This window comes from Nilaparvata lugens, chromosome 5, assembly GCF_014356525.2.
Source record: "Nilaparvata lugens isolate BPH chromosome 5, ASM1435652v1, whole genome shotgun sequence".
In the NCBI taxonomy this organism is placed as follows: Eukaryota; Metazoa; Arthropoda; class Insecta; order Hemiptera; family Delphacidae; genus Nilaparvata; species Nilaparvata lugens.
This window is the reverse complement of record NC_052508.1, coordinates 7,928,137-7,944,788: the sequence shown is the minus strand read 5'-3', so window position 1 is coordinate 7,944,788 and position 16,652 is coordinate 7,928,137. Positions and strand designations below refer to the sequence as shown.

Here is a 16,652-nt window from a genome sequence, read left to right as displayed (position 1 = left end):
AAAGCAACCAGTAAAAAGGTACATGCTTACACAGCAACATGCTATTTTGTTAGTTTGTTACTTACTGTATAATAAATGTTATAAAATATGTTTTAGGCGTGCATACATGGAATGTTATGCGTAGATTGATAAAAAATTCAGAAGCTGGAGAAATATGTTAATAATGTACGAAATGCAGGTATGATAAAAATAGAAAAGCAATTGACCGATATGAAATAATCACAATAATTAACTACTTGGGTTGGAACAGTCAGAATTGACGTTGAATTTGAAAACTCTTTAAACAACCGCTTGCACTAAAGCCTGTTAAATTTTAATCGTGATTAAATGCCACAAGAACCAGTCGGAGAATCCTTATTTTCAAAAAAATATCTTATTGGTTCTTGTGACATTATGTTTAAAATTTAACAGGCTTCTATGCAACCGGGCCTTATAGTTATAAGTAGGTAACCTAAGAGCTAATCTACATTAAAAGTATTTTTAAATTCAACGTTTATTTAATTGTGGAAAAGAATGTATATCAAACACAGTGTTAGGATCAATTTATAAGCGTAGATTTTGAATCAATTATCATAATTGGAGAGATATTTCAAAATAAGCTTATAGGTCTTGACATAAATTTAATAGATTTTTTGGTAAATAAGCTATGAAAATGTATTCCAAACACTTTGGAACTGAGGTTCGTATCCTGACCAAATACAGTGTTTTTACCGTATTAGCATTGGGTGAGCCTGTTTTTGAACTACAGAGCATAGTTTTAAATTATATAAGATATTAGAGGTAGGATATAACATAATAACATAGATATAACAATATACACATGGAGGTACAAGCCGATTGTTTCAAGAGCGTATAGCGGGGGCCAAGCATGAAACTAAAATCAAAACAATTATTGATCATTTTAAATTTTTTACAATCAAGCATCAAAAAACAGTATTCAATTGACTGATAAAATATATGTAGATGCATAAGACATAAAATGCATTAGAACGAGTATAATTTAGAAATAAGCTTTGATACGGTAGCTAAGCGGAAGAAAAACCCATCTATACATTTTTGCAAATTACAAGCTCATCAGTGCTTATTTGATGAATTTAACTTAATCAAGTTCAAAATAAATGAAGTTAAGTAATCAAGCAGCAAAATAGGCTATATCCGCAATTCTGGAAAAATAATTTCGGCGGAAGAACTTCACAATCGGTAGCCCCGATGAATTTAACCAGAGATCAATCTTCGATTGCCGTTTATTTAACCGGCCGTCACAGAAAGCAAGCTCAGCATTTTTGCATATATAGCGGTGGTCAAACTATTTGAACTTCCATGGTGAATTCACCTGATTTATGCATATGGCGCGGAGGTGAATTCAATACTGCCTAACTCATCAATACTGTAGTGTAAAGTATTCTGATGCTTATCGCTGCTGTAGACCTGTAATCAATAATCAACATTTTATAAAAACGTTATCTAGAATTTTATTTGTTTTGCTTGTGGGAAAGAATTCTCAAAATGAGGAAAGATAGTAGAATATTGGTCTTCGAAAATACGGTAACCCCTTGTAGCTTGTAACTCATCCACGATTATACAGAGTGTTCTGAAAAAGGTGCCCATTAGTTAAGGCGTGATTCCTCGAATCAAAAGAAGAAAAAAAGTTGTAATTAACATAGTTCGGACCTATGCTTCGGTACCAAGTTATACAGAGTGGAAGATTTCGTCTGAATTTCAGTGCCCCTGCTGGAACGAAGCCCTGCGAGTATTTGTTGGCTGTTAATTAAGATGTACAATTTGGCTTACTTCATGTGAGATGAAATGAAAAATTGAATAAAACCGTTTCCAGATCATTAGATACAGTAATTTAAGATATGTGACGAAATACGCGAAACTTGGTCCCGAAAAACAAGTTCCGTTTGAAGCAGATTTACTATGTTAAAACACAAAATATTTTTTCACAGAGCTTGCAGAAAATTAAATTCCGAAGAGAAAGATGTATAATAAGTCTATAATAGACAAACGCAAACTTGAAAAAATAAACCTCAATTACATACAAAACGCATGAAAAATAGAGAGCTCAACAGATCTTGTCTCAAAATTCGACTGAGTCATTGTCAATATACAGGGTGATTCTTAATTATGGTAAAATAATTTAATACGTGATGAGAACTTTTTTTCTTATTTTTACCTCTACTATCAAGTATTAAATTATTTTACCATATTAAGAATCACCCTGTATATTGTAGGACCGTTCCATAATTGAATAAAAGCACAAATATGTTGTCAAATTCTACACAGTAACACTGTCAACAGTCAACTTGAAAATGTGACCGGTGTGGTCACGAAACCATGGTCCTGTACCGAATAGAACTGTGTAGAATTTTTGACAACATATTAATTTTGTCTATTTTTCATGCGTTTTGTATGTAATTAAGGATTATTTTTATAAGGTTGCGTTTGTCTATTATAGACTTATTCTACATCTTTCTCTTCGAAATTAAATTTTTGACAAGTTCTGTTAGTATATTTTGTGTTTATTGTACATTTAATACAGTAAATCTGCTTCCAACCTTGAAGGAACTTGTTTTTTCAGGACCAAGTTTCGCGTATTTCGTCACATATCTTAAACATTACTGTGGCTCAAGGTCTGGAAACGATTTTATTCAATTTTTCAGTTCATTTTACATAAAGTACGCCAAATTATTGTGCATCTCAATTAACAGCCAACAAATACCCGTAGGGCTTCGTTTCGGCAGGGGCAAAGAAATTTAGACGAAATCTTCCACCCTGTATAAAATGGTTACTAAGCGCATTTTAGACCTATGTTAATTAGAACTTTTTTTTATCTTTTGATGAAAGGAATCACGCCCTGATTTATGGGCACCTTTTCTCAGAACATTCTGTATAGAATGTATTTGGTATAACTATCAATCAGTAGAACCTTGGTCTCTAATGACTAATCAATTAATTTCTGCTGAGTAGAAAGAGAAAGTCATTTATTTTTATTGGAGTGTTCACACACTACCGGTAATAGACTGCATGCATATGTATGAATAATCCCGTAAGAGCTTTGAACTTTACAGTCATACATTTATTTACAGTTTACCAATGTATAAACACTTCAATAAGAGCTAACGCTGGTATTCTTTTCCTGTCCAGAAAAATATTTTTCAGAGCAAAGTATACAGAGTGAGTCATATGTATGGGAACCCTTCAATGAGTTGGAGACTGTTGTAGATATAATACTGTAACTTTCAGGATAAGTTATTGGTCAAATACTCTTCTTTTTGACATACAACTGAATCTCAACCCCTCATAAGGGGGTGACTTAGGGGTTGTAACTCGAATATTACAAATGTAAACACTCATTGTGTAGTACATCATTTTAAAGGCCTTTTTAGAACAAGAAAGATGGCATCGATAAAATTTTCTATGATATGCTTGGTATCAAAATTGGCGGTTGATTGAAGTTTTAGTTTTTGAAAAAATTAAGGGTTGCAACACAAATATTTTAAATGTAGACACCCATTGTATGATAAATAATTTTAAAGGCCCTCTCAAAACGAGATAGATGATATAAATAAAAATGTTCTATGATACTTTTATCAAAAATGGCGGCTGATTGAACTTTATTAATTATTTCTTCAAAAACTAAAACTTCAATCAGCCGCTATTTTGGATAAAAGTATATCATAGAACATTCTAATTAATGTTATCTTTCTTGTATTAAAAAGGCCTTTGAATTGATGTACCACACCATAGGTGTTTACAATTAGAATATTCGAGTTAAAACCCCTAAGTCACCCCCTTGAGGGGTTGAGATTCAGTTGTACGTCAAAAGGTATTTGACCAATAACTTATCCTGGAAGTTAGAGTATCTACAACAGTCTACAACTTATTGAAGGGTTCCTATACATATGACTCACTGAATAGGGTTTAATCAATGAACAATGTTAAATTTTAAATTTTTCAATGGCAAAATTTTCTACTGTTTATCTTTTATATTTGATTCTGTAATTTTTATAAATCTATAACTTCTTATCTATCGTACTTAACTACTCACCAGAATTTGTTAAATTCTATAATAATTATTCTTTATTGATGTACGAAACACGACACAAACATAATACTTCCAAGATCAATTATACCCATTTTTACACAGAAAATTATTTTGAACAATTACAACATTGTTATTCTGAGCATACACCAAGTAGGTTACACCCAAATTTGTTTAAAACAGTGAAACATAACAGTTATTAACCCTTTAAAAAAGCATGCGGGGTTACTATCAAAAGTTAATCACTTGAACACAAACCGCACTGGAAAATCAGTGATTATCAACCAATAATGAACTAACCTTAGAAGAAATATTTTAAACCCAATTAAAGTCAACCAAAGAAGGTAGGTACACAGGAGTTATAAGAATTGAGTAGCTTTGTGGTATTGTATTGGCATTTTTTTACTCAATAGGCTATTCTCTAATCATATACATTATAGGCCTGTATGATATTTAATCGAAAGAAAGAAGATCATGAAGTGGCCTACTGAAATTCAATATAAACTTTATTTGCTTGACAGTTTTTCATGAAGTTTTTTCTCAATAATTAATCAAGAGTCTGAGAGCTTATACTTCTTGATTGAACGGTTTTCCAGTTCCTAGCAAGGAGCTCCACTCTTAATTGGGGTAATCTTCCAATTGAGATTTTCATAGAGAATTTCATCTCTATGACTGTTATTTGAACATGTTATTTGGAATAACGGGCATGCCTCTTTACACAGAATCTTAAGACAAAATGAGTGGGCTTGTCATTCCTTTTTACATGAAAGAGTATGAATTCAGAATGAATTTTATAGTAGTATGGATTATTAGGTCATAAATTTAATACTAGACCTACACATAGAAAAGCATATATTGATTGATTACTTTATTTATGTAGATTAAAATACATTAATATACAATAACTTACAATACTGCAAAATAATAGATGAATTTACATAATATAGATTAAGAAAATGATTATTTAACTGTGTATGATATGAAAAAAAGCGATTTGGAATAACTATAGATAATTATATTGTTATGCATCTACATAAATTGGCGGAGCTTTGGACATATCAATGTCCATTCTTTGGAAAGAATATTCAAAAATATCCTTCCCAATAACTCTCTACCAAAGACGACGAATTGGGAGAGACGTCTAAATTTGAAGCTTTTTCATTGAAGGAAGATATGATCTGATATGCATAGAATCAGACAGTATTTAAATTCAAATAGAACAGTAGTATTGCTTCCTTTTTATTCAACTGGAATACTTGAAAATAATATGAATGCCTTAAATTTGATGAATCAATTCTTAAGACACTCATGAATTGAGCAGACGTAGATGACTTTTTCTATAGAAAACGGTGCTTCAAGGTAAACTTTTTTTACTTTAGTTTAAACATTTTAGTACTTAAAGAAGAAGATAAGAAAATATTCATTGAATAAAATATTTACTTGATTTTGTCTCTGTAACAAATATACTCGTATTCAGTGCTTATACAAATTATAAAATACACGTTTGTTCACTGTTTAGAATGAGAATTTAAATGAAATAGGTAATAATAGAAATGGAAAATAATAGAAATGAAATTGCTTATTGTATACAGACAGGTAACCCATGCTGCGCAAGGGTCTAATTTAAATCTTGACAAACTGAAAACTTGACCTACTAGAATCTTGAAGAATTTCTATGCTAGGCGTAGAACCATCCTCGGTAAATTATGAATCCATATGTAAAATTTCAAGTTAATCAGTTGAGTAGTTGAAACGTGATGATACGTCATTCATGGATTTCCTATCACCTTCGTGTATAAGCCTATTCCTCCCTTTATTATAATATTATAGATTATAATATTGGTATTCTTAATGTGTGATGGAGGAGACTCTTAAGATTTGAAAAGTTATTGAAAAAATATTTAATGAATAAAATTGTAATTTTCTTGATGAGTAGCCTCGGTAGGCTACCGGTATCTAGATTAAGTTAATTCATAAATTAATATCATTTTCATTGATTTAATTTTATCTTTCACAATTATTTATTCAATTTATTTATAAAATAGAATTATAGTACCTTCTGAAATTAATGAATTAAGAACATAAATTAATGATAATTAGTTTCAGTGTTCACACCATCGTCAGGTAATAAGAATAAATTTCGAATAAACGTTTATTCAATTTATTTTTTTTGATCTAGGTTATTAAGTCAATAATCACACTTAATATTTTGAGTAGATTATGTACTTTATTAACTCACTAAGATGAAATACAAATACAGTGCGATCTACTACCGTGTACAAAACATCACACGACATTGCGACCGGTTACACACAGACATTCCAGTTCAGATGGCCAACGCCCTAAGGCCGGTTTCACATTGCAGTCAATGATACCACATCAATTATTTTATCAAGTTACAATATTATTATACTCAACAATTTTAAACGTTAATTTAAAATTTATTCTCATAATCTGACGATGGCGTGAGCACTGAAACTAGTTGTTATAATTTAAGTTCTTAATCTATTATTTTATTAATTTCAAAGGGTACTATAATTCTATTTTAAAATAAAAGAAAGTAGCCCTACATTTTATTTAATTTATTTTGAAAATTCGCTCCACTTACTGAATTGAGATCATTATCGCTCAGCCTCTCCTCTGCTTCCTCTCTCACCCCTCCTCCTTCTTCATCTTTGGTTGCAGCATCCGTTTCTTCCCCCTCTACTTCTGCTATCACTTGGATTGTCACATCCTTCCCCCCCTCTTCCGCCGTTCTCTCGTCCTTCTGAAGTTCTTCTTCGTCTTCTTCTTTGATTGTTCCATTCACTGGCACTTCTACCACTTTCTAGAATTCAATAAAATAAATAGATAATGAATGTTAGCTTTAGTTTAAGACCTTATGATAATGAACTCATTGAACACGGTGTAGTTAATAATGTATAGTTCTTGGGTGTTCATGTTGATCATCAGCTGACATGGGGGAAACATATCGATTATCTGAAAACCAGGTTTTCAAGAGTGGTGTATCTCATGGCACGTCTGAAAAATTGTGTTACAACAAACTGTGTAAGAATGGCTTATTCTGACTTTTTTCAGTCGGTTATCAAATACAGCAGCTTAATTTCATGGGATAACTCTGAAGGAGATCAATTTTACAGAATGTTTTTCATAATAGCATAGAAACGCTTAAGAAAATAATATTAAATTACTGTATTATATTTTCAAAATTTTGATAAAAAATGTTACCTCTAACAATGGACGAGTAGTATCTTCTCTACCAGCTAGACCACTCCTACTCCCGTTTTCTGAACCATTGGAGTCTGAAAAGAAAACAAATTCAATTTACTATTTTTTGACAAAACTATTATTAGTTGAGATGAATACAGGAGAACTATTTAGCTATAAGCTATCTCTTAGATGAGTTGAGGTTCAAGCTCCTGCTGCGTCTTTGGAAGGGTGACCGCTTGAGCCAACTCCTCTGAAAATGTTTCATGAGTTTGAAATCGCTTCCCGGTGGTTCGGAACTCACCTAAAACTGTAGGTCCACTAATCTCTTATCATCATCCGCCTCATTAACCTTCCGGTAGTCGCGCCCTACTCAATCACACGAGTAGTCGCGTGTTGCACTTTTTACAACATCCAATTTACCAAGTGTTATGTACTCTGTTTACTGTCAAAACATATTAATTAATTGTATAATTTTTCCATCTTCTTGGATCATTTTACTCCTATGAACATTTGGATGATGACAATTTCATAGCCCAATAAGGTACACCAAGCAAAGCCATCAATTCTGTGATATTGGTTCGTTTACAGTCCCGTATAACAGTCTTTCCCTATCTTATGCACAGTGCGACTTATGCACTGTCGCGACTAAATGGCACCTAAAGAACTAACCATTGCTCGGTTGATACTGCAACTCAGTGGAGTGATGGGGGGAAAGTTTTGGAATGCTTAGGTGACTCATTCACTGACACCACCCCATCAAATAGTTTTGTGCAGCAAAAAAACTGACACTGTTGTACTTTTTACAACAGCGTGACTGCCGGAAGTTCAACCACGCACAAGCCTAGAGCTCATGTAGGCATCACCCTCAGCAAAAAATTTCTCCCTCTAGAACTAGGAGATTGTGCAATAGACAGTTTTGGATTTGTAAAACATTCAATTTGTGATACGAATTGATTAAATTCAAGTTTGTATCATGAACAATGGTTCATAATACAAATCTATTCCACTTTCCATGACGAACTGCTAGTTGGTAATTCGTTTTTGAACTAATTTTGACGACACTACAGTCTAGTCTATATTGGATTTACAAATTTACTGTCAGTGTCGTCAACAAGTCTTTGCTGCTGCAGTCAAACCAATCCCTCAATTTTTAAGCCAGGAAACACGTCGCCTTCCAACAATCCTTTTTACTTGAACTATAGTCTGCAGAGTTATATATTTGTGGCTTCTCATTAGATGTCCTAGATACAGGCGTTTTCTCTTTTTTATCGTGTAAACAATTTCACATTGTTTCTTAATTTTCCCTAGGACTTCCATGTTCGTGACTATCCGTCCACGGTATCCACCACATCCTGCGGTAGCACCACATCTCAAAGGCTTCCAACTTTTTTTGAGGGTCCATGATTCCATCCCAAACAAGAGAGTGGAAAACACGTAACAGCATAACATCCTCATTTTCAGTTCTAAACCCTGGCTTGTGAACATTTTTTTCATTTTTACAAATGTCGATCTGGACATCTCAATCCTCTTATCTCTCCCGTCGAATCTCCACTTTCCTCTACCCACGTCCCCAGATATCTATACTTATGGACCCTCTCTATGACTGTACCCGCCACCATTAGGTTTGTCTGAATTTGTCTATTCAAGGCTTTCCTGACCACCATTAATTTGGTTTTCTTCAGATTCAATTTTAAACCAAATTCACATCTATCATGCATTTTTTGGATCAGTCTTTGCCAAAGTCCTTAAAGAGATATAGACCCACAATGCCTATGCCTTCCCAATGATAGCTCTTGAAATTGAAGCCCGCCATTGGGGTATTTTAGCACGAAATATTATATCTATATATTTGTAATACTATAGATTACAAAGGCATTGGTATGTAATAATCTTATAGGTTGCCCCCTCAATGGCCGATTTCAATTCCAAGTACGACACTGGCGCTGCATGTGAGTCTATGCATCTTCAAGGTCTTTGGTCTTTGCATATCCTCCATATTGCTTGTCAACAAGACTAATAGCATAACCACCTCTAATACAAGACCCTGGCCTACGATATTGCAACGTCGCAGTGTAGACTTAGAATCTAATACATGACTGGTGAAAAAGATCAGCTGGTATTTTTTTAAATAGTTTTCACTGCGACGTTGCAATATCGTAGGCCAGGGCCTTGTATTAGAGGTGGCTATGCTAATAGTCATACTGTTTGAAGTTTACGGTTTCAAATAGACTAGATTATGTATTTTAATAAATTTGATGTGGATTTTGTATTGTACCTTGAAAAGTGACCCCATTGGCTTTGGGAGGAGCGTCCTGGTCGTGAGTTCTAAATCTGACAACAGCTGGAGAGTTGAGCATAGCTTTGTAATCGCCCTTAGTCAGCGGCTTTAGGTCAGCGCCGTTCGTGTACACTGACTTCATGGCATCGTCCTAAAAATTGACATAGATCTTTATCATCAAATTGAAATCTATTTTATCAAATTGGGAACAATACAATGTATGATTTATAAATACCGTAATAGATTGGTAAAAAAATACACAATAAGATTCCAATCAACATATGTAGATTCTTAAACTAAGTTTGTAGAGTGAATATTGATTTTGTGGAACTTTCCTATAATTGAAGATACTTCAATTATGCTCCTGTGAAATAATTATCTTTATTAAAATAGTGTGGATTTGTTGACAACATTTCAAGTCTCTTCAACTCTTGAACTAAAGATAAAACGTTTATTTCAATCTGACAATGCCAGCAAAACCTAGGTTTGTGCACTGGCACAAAAAAATAAATCTCTTGAATTTTTGCTTTTTTCATGCTATCTTTTTTCTATGCCATCATCAAAAATTATTACTACCAAATGATACGGTATCACCGCACATGATACAGTATCAACATAATATGATACACTATCATCTCAACTTGATACAAAACTTCCAAATTTTAAGTGAATTCTATAGATCATAGAATATCTTTTTCTGTGCTGATTTTTGCTAATATGCTATCACCAAAAATGATACAGTATCACCACAAAATGACACGGTATCACCATACATGATGTATCAACACAATTTATGATGCAGTGTCATCTCAACTTGATAAACACCATAGTTTGATACAAAACTTTCATACTTTGAATGAATTCTATAAACAATGGGATATCTTCTCATGCTATCTTTTCTCTATGGTATCACCACAAAATGATACGGTATCACCGCAAATGATACAACATCCACACAATATGATACACTATCATCTTAACTTAATACAAAACTTCCAAACATTGAATGAATTCTAAAAATTATGGGATGAATATCTACTTGTGTGCTAAATTTTTGCTATACTATCACCATAAATGATATACAGTATCACCATAAAATAATACGGTATCACCGCACATGATACATTATCGACACAATATGATAAAGTATCATCTCACCTTGATACACAACACCATGATTTGATACAAAACTTCCATACTTCAAATGGATTCTATGAACCATGAACCAGTATATCTTCTTATTTCCTCATCTTCTTAAATCAAATCAAATCATCTTCAATTGTCATAAAACATACAATATGTGGAGACAATCGTTATTATTCATTAAAAAAATTACACTTAAGTTAGTCAAAGTGAAGAGCTTAACTATCATAGCCTTATCTTAACTTATCTTCTATGAGATATCTTACGCTATAAAAAATTACACTTAAGTTAGTCAAAGTGAAGAACTTAACTATCATAGCCTTATCTTAACTTATCTTCTTTTTATCTTCTATGAGATATCTTACGCTATGTTTCCCCTATGGTATCGCCATAAATGATACAGTATATACAGTATCAACACAATATGATACAGTATCATGTCAACTTGATACACAACACCACAATTTGATACAAAACTCCATCGAATCCTGGCAACAACGACGGACGTGTTTTGAAGCCGTATAGACGTGAGATTGAAAGCACGAGAGGCGGTGGAAAATGGAAATTATTGCAAAACTCACACTTTTTGACCGGGTAAGCTGTAGCTGGAGAGTTGGTGATGAGTTGGCATTTGCATTGGTGTTTCTGGCAGCGACAAGCACTTGGTCTTGGAAGGAGGCCGACCGACCTGTAGTCCAGTGTACAGTCGCCGAGCACACCTACAAGCACACCGAATAAGCCCCAAGCAGAGAGCTGAGTGAGAGGGACAGAGGTCAAGAGTGCAGGGCAGACAAGGCAAGACGATGCTAAAAGTGCTGTTTGCAGACTAGTTTCAAGGCAGGGTAGCATAGAATCAGAATCAAGAGTAAGTGAGAGGGAGAGTGGTTGAGAGTGCGGCGAAGACAAGGCAAGATGATGGAAGAGAATCGTGCTGTGTGAAAGTGACAGAAGAAGATCGTGAGAGAGCTGAGTGAGAGGGACAGTGGTGAAGAGTGCAGGTAAAACAAGGCAAGACGATGCTAAAAGTGCTATTTGCAGACTAGTTTCAAAGCAGGGGTAGCAGAAGAATTTATTATAGAGTCACAATCATGAGAATCATGAATAAATGAGAGGGAGAATGGTCGAGAGTGCGGCGAAGACAAGGCAAGACGATGGAAGAGAATCGTGCTATGTGAAAGTGACAGAAGAAGATCGTGCTATTTGCAGACTAGTTTCAAGGGGTAGTAGAAGAATCATAGTCAGAATCAAGAATAAATAAGAGGGTGACAGAATCAAGAATGAGTAAGAGGGTAAGTGTGCAGGGCATACAAGGCAAGACTGTAGGCGAAAATACTGTGTATAGACAATATTATGAGAGAAGATATAAGAGTATCGTGCTATGTGGAAGTGATATTTGCTGACAATTTTCAAGGCAGGGATAGCAGCAGAATCATAGAGCTTAGAAACTGCCGAGTAAAAGGTAATAAGTGGTCAAGAGCATGCAATTTCAGACGTGCATTTATTTGTGGCACCTACAGCTACAAGTGTATCTTCTGATCTGCAAAGGACAAAGCAAGAAGCTGGAGAATATGAATAGACTCAATAGAGAAACTGTAGAGCATTCAAAGTAGACTGGAGAAAAATGACTGGAAATAGTTTAAAGAAATTAATAATAAAATATCAACATCCAAACCAAATTTTGAATTTGAGAAAAAAAGTCCAGGAAGGAATAATAGGCAATAAATAGTAGCCAGCATAGGAGGTTGTTGAAAAATATCCGGAGAGATAATATAAAGGTTTTCGTTTGGCTTGAAAATGTGAAAATACCAGCACAAAACGGTCGTCTACACACCAAAGAATGTGAGTGATTTTTTCACTTTGAAGCTATATTAAAATACAATAGTAGTGAATATAAAAAACTGAATTACTGGAGCAGTAGTGAAAGTTTGGGGAAAACAAGATAAAGTGTGTTTCAATCAATGAAGCTACCAAAAAAGCAAAAATGATAAGAGCCGAAAAAATATGAAACTATTTTATATTAGCGGCTTATGAAAACAGGCAGATTAAGGAGAGCAGAGCAATTCTCAGCAGGAAATGTTCATTCAATATGCGCTTGCCAATTCATTGCTCATGCAGAAGAGTAGAACTTGATGAACTTAAAATCTATCTTTCAATCTTACGTACAGGAATTTCAAGCCTTAAAAAATATACAGCATTACTTGACAGATTTAACCAATATTTATTCCTATAGTTGAAAGCAATATAAATACTAAATTAATATGCTTTCTTGTGAAGATTCTTTCCAACGTATAGTTTTTATTCAATGCAAATTTCTAGTTCATTACTTTTCAACAACAATAAAGCAATTATAGATTCGATGTTATGTATACTGCGAAAAGTTCATACCAGGACTTATCTTGCATGTGAAATGTACAGTAATAAATTCCTTTCACGTAATGTTACTATATACTATACAATAATAACATAATAGCTTTATTCACATTCGATTCGAACAAAAGCCTCTCTATATGAGGTGTATACTGTTACTACTACCATAAAGAAATTAATAATGATGGATTATTCTATTTCTCTATCTCTACTATACTGTACTTACCAACAATTAAATTTCTTCAAGTCTGAAATATTCCAGTCGTATAGTTTGTAATTGTAAGATTTACCATCTTCTTCAACATTTCTTTCTCACATTTATATTGTTTTAGTTGATATATTTGGTGTAGAATTTGAAATGGACATAACATATGTATAATATTTGGACAATTTGAAACTAAATAAGGAAATTGAAGAAATTTTGGGCAATAGCCTGTTTTTTCTTTTCCGATCATTGTATTGTTTGTGCTAACCTAAAAATAAATATTATCAGCTCTTTTAATACACACTGTAACTCATCAAGTTAATTAGGTATTATTATTGTTATAAATAAAAAAAACTCACACCCCCACTTAAATTATAAATTAACTGACAATGAATTGTTATTGTTATAGACTCTATAAGTGGGATACTACATGATAGTTGAAGGAAAATAATCCAAGTATTTAACGAACTCTTTTCCATACTATAAACAATTTTTTTTCATATTTAATGAATACCTCTGACATGGTTTACATATATGACAGAGAAAAAATAGTATAGGCCAAGCTAGTAAGATGTGGAATTACAAAAAAATAAAAATACCCTTTTTTCAACTTTATTTTAATTCTCACAACATGCTTCGACTTATGTAATTTCCAAGTTAGTGAGTGAAATAAAGTGAATGTGGAATGCATTATACTTATATTTGTTTCGTTCTCTTAATGATAAACTCACATTCAATGAATAATGAACTATTGTAATGTCATTTTCAAGTGAGTGAGTAGTATTAATTTTTTCTTCTATTTGTTTGGTCGTTCCCTTAATGAGATAGGTACCTACTCAGAGCTCATGAATCATTAATTATTGTATTCTGCTAGTATACTAAGTTCATATCAATTATAGCATTAATAATTGTTGTAGAAAAGGAAAAAGGACTCACACTCCTGGAGCGGACGACTTTGAGGGAAGGACCCACCAGGACAGGATCCTGGAACTGCACCTGTTGACCGTTGTGCCACAAAATGGCCGCCTCGGTTTCGCGCTCTTTTCGCTTCTTGTACTGCAAATGGTTGCAGTAGACGTGGTAGAGTGTACTCAGTATCACAGTGCAGAACACCGACAGTGCGATTATGAATAACACTGCAAAATAAAAATGATAAATTGTTAGGAAGTCGTTAATAAAGCTGTTATCACACTGTGATATAAATATAACATAATAAAATAATAAATAATATAATATAATAAATTTATCATCACGTCTGAACTACTGGACTGATTTACTTGAAATGTTGCATATAAATTCTTAATTAACCGAGGATTCTTATAGGCTTATTTTCAATTCTTCTAGATTTCATTACGTCAAGTTTTCAGTTTGTTACGTTTTAAAATAGACCCTTGCGAAGCACGGGTTACCGGATAGTATTCTATAATATTCAGGGTGGGTGAAAAGTCCGAGAACGGCTTAATTAATAATTCATACACAAAGATAATTTGACGGTGGGTGTGATTGGGGATCCTACTCAAATTGAAAAAACTAGCCTACTTTATAATGACTTTAAAAATCTGGTCCGCCTTCTTGGATCCGCCATATTGAATGCAACTTCATTTTTTAAAATGGGAAGGTGATCATGCGATACATGATTTCGATAGGGAATTTCAAGAAAAAATGAATGACGGAAACCGCATATCGATATATCAAACCGTTTCGGAAATATTCACATTACTAATCAATACTATTCTAAGCAGAAAAGAGAGAAAAAAGTCTGAGAACGGCTTAGTATCTCATAAAAAGAAGTGATTCAAAGGTGGGTGTGATTAGTGATGTTACTCGAATTGAAAATAATACTTCAGTATGACTTTAAAAATCTGGTCCGCCATTTTGAATGAAACTTTATTTCTTTAAATAGGAAGATGGTCATGTGATACATGATTAGTAAAGTAGTTTTTTTCAATTTGAGTAGGATCCCCAATCACACCTACCGTCAAATTACCTTTGTGTATGAAATATTAAGCCGTTCTCGGACTTTTCACCCACTCTGTAGAAAAGAATTGGCTTATACACGTAGGCCTACCTATGGGATAGAAAATTCAAGAATGACGCTTCATCAAGTCTGAACTACTGTACTGATTAACTTGAAATTTTGCATGTACATTCTTAATTTACCAAGGATGGTTATAGACCTATTTCAAATTCTTCAAGTTTGTCAAGTTTTTAAGTGGACCTTTGCCGAGCACGGGTTACCTGCTAGTAGGAAATAGAGAAAAATTGTGGATGCTGACTGGAACACTGCATGCTTTGTGGAGCATTGTGAAATCATTGGAAATAAAAAATATCGTGAAATATCCATAATATCTCTAGACGTGAAGTGCTCAGAAACACGGCGCGTTTATTGATAGCACTGCAAAAAAGGATAAATTGGGGATAGATAGTGGAGAAGTCGTTAATAGGGCGGATAAGACACTTGGAAAACATTGTAAATAATTGTGGAGAACTGTGAATAGCACTGCCTTAATGTAGAGAACAACTACTGTAGTCCAGTCACTATATACATTGGTGCTTGCAATATTCATATTGTAGTTCTGATTTTTTAATATATTATTTGGATACAGGAGAGAAGCCCGGAACCAATTTCTTCATGCAAAATTTCCTTTTGCTAGATACAGAGTGGCTCAAAAACCTCGTATTTTCGGTTCATTATCCAGTTTTCAGCTATTTCTGCCAAATCCAGTAATCGGACAGAAAAAATAGGAATTGGCCATTTTTTATTGGAATATGGGCTTAAATACACTTAGCAATGAATTTTCCATTTTTCGACCAAATTTGACTTATGATGCATGTTTTTGGACCGCCTTGACGAGCCGAGAAGAATGAAGTGTAGTACGATGAAATCTGAGCATTGTGTCAATAATTATAAGTGTTTGAAATTTTGATCCTTGAGGTGTCCTTATGAGCGCCTCTCCACTAGGAAAAACTGAAATGAAGTGCATCTAACGGGTGATTCTCATAGATCATAATCTCATGAACTTACATCATTGTGCAAAATATCACTGTGTCGACAATATAGATGGTGATGATGGTTGAAGCTGAAATGAGGTGTTTTTCAAAATACAAGGAGCAGGTGTACCTGGAAATTCTATCATCAGAATTGACTTTTTCTTTAAATTTTACTCATTTTTGAAAAATCAAAACTCAGTACTCATTGGAGATAGAGAGTTCCGTGTGATCTCATTTTACTCAGAATTTTATAATCTAAAAAAAGGTGAGAGCAAATTTTTCTGTCCGATTACTGGATTTGGCAGAAATATCTGAAAACTTGAAAATTAAACGAAAATACGAGGTTTTTGAGCCACCCTGTTTCCAGCACAAGGAAATGTTGCATAAAGAAACTAGTTCTGGACTTCTCTCAT

At 33.7% G+C, this 16,652-nt stretch overlaps 1 protein-coding gene across 4 annotated transcripts in view; it reads right to left on the bottom strand.

The window, feature by feature from the left end:
- The window catches only part of LOC111055456 (neurexin-4), a 59,186-nt gene that overhangs the window by 3,422 nt on the left and 39,112 nt on the right, over positions 1 to 16,652 (bottom strand). The window contains exons 20-25 of one of the 4 annotated variants that reach the window (XR_005571484.1): positions 14,185 to 14,384; positions 11,258 to 11,395; positions 9,531 to 9,684; positions 7,274 to 7,347; positions 6,654 to 6,872; positions 1,334 to 1,428 (exon numbers count right to left, since the gene is read on the bottom strand). Coding sequence is in view for 2 of the 4 variants with exons in the window: in XM_039429840.1 (XP_039285774.1) it covers positions 6,654 to 6,872; positions 7,274 to 7,347; positions 9,531 to 9,684; positions 11,258 to 11,395; positions 14,185 to 14,384 (785 nt within the window). In the remaining 2 variants the exon portion in view is untranslated. The remainder of the gene's footprint in view (positions 1 to 1,333; positions 1,429 to 6,653; positions 6,873 to 7,273; positions 7,348 to 9,530; positions 9,685 to 11,257; positions 11,396 to 14,184; positions 14,385 to 16,652) is intronic. The other 3 variants (XR_005571485.1, XM_039429840.1, XM_039429841.1) reach the window with 3 other exon arrangements.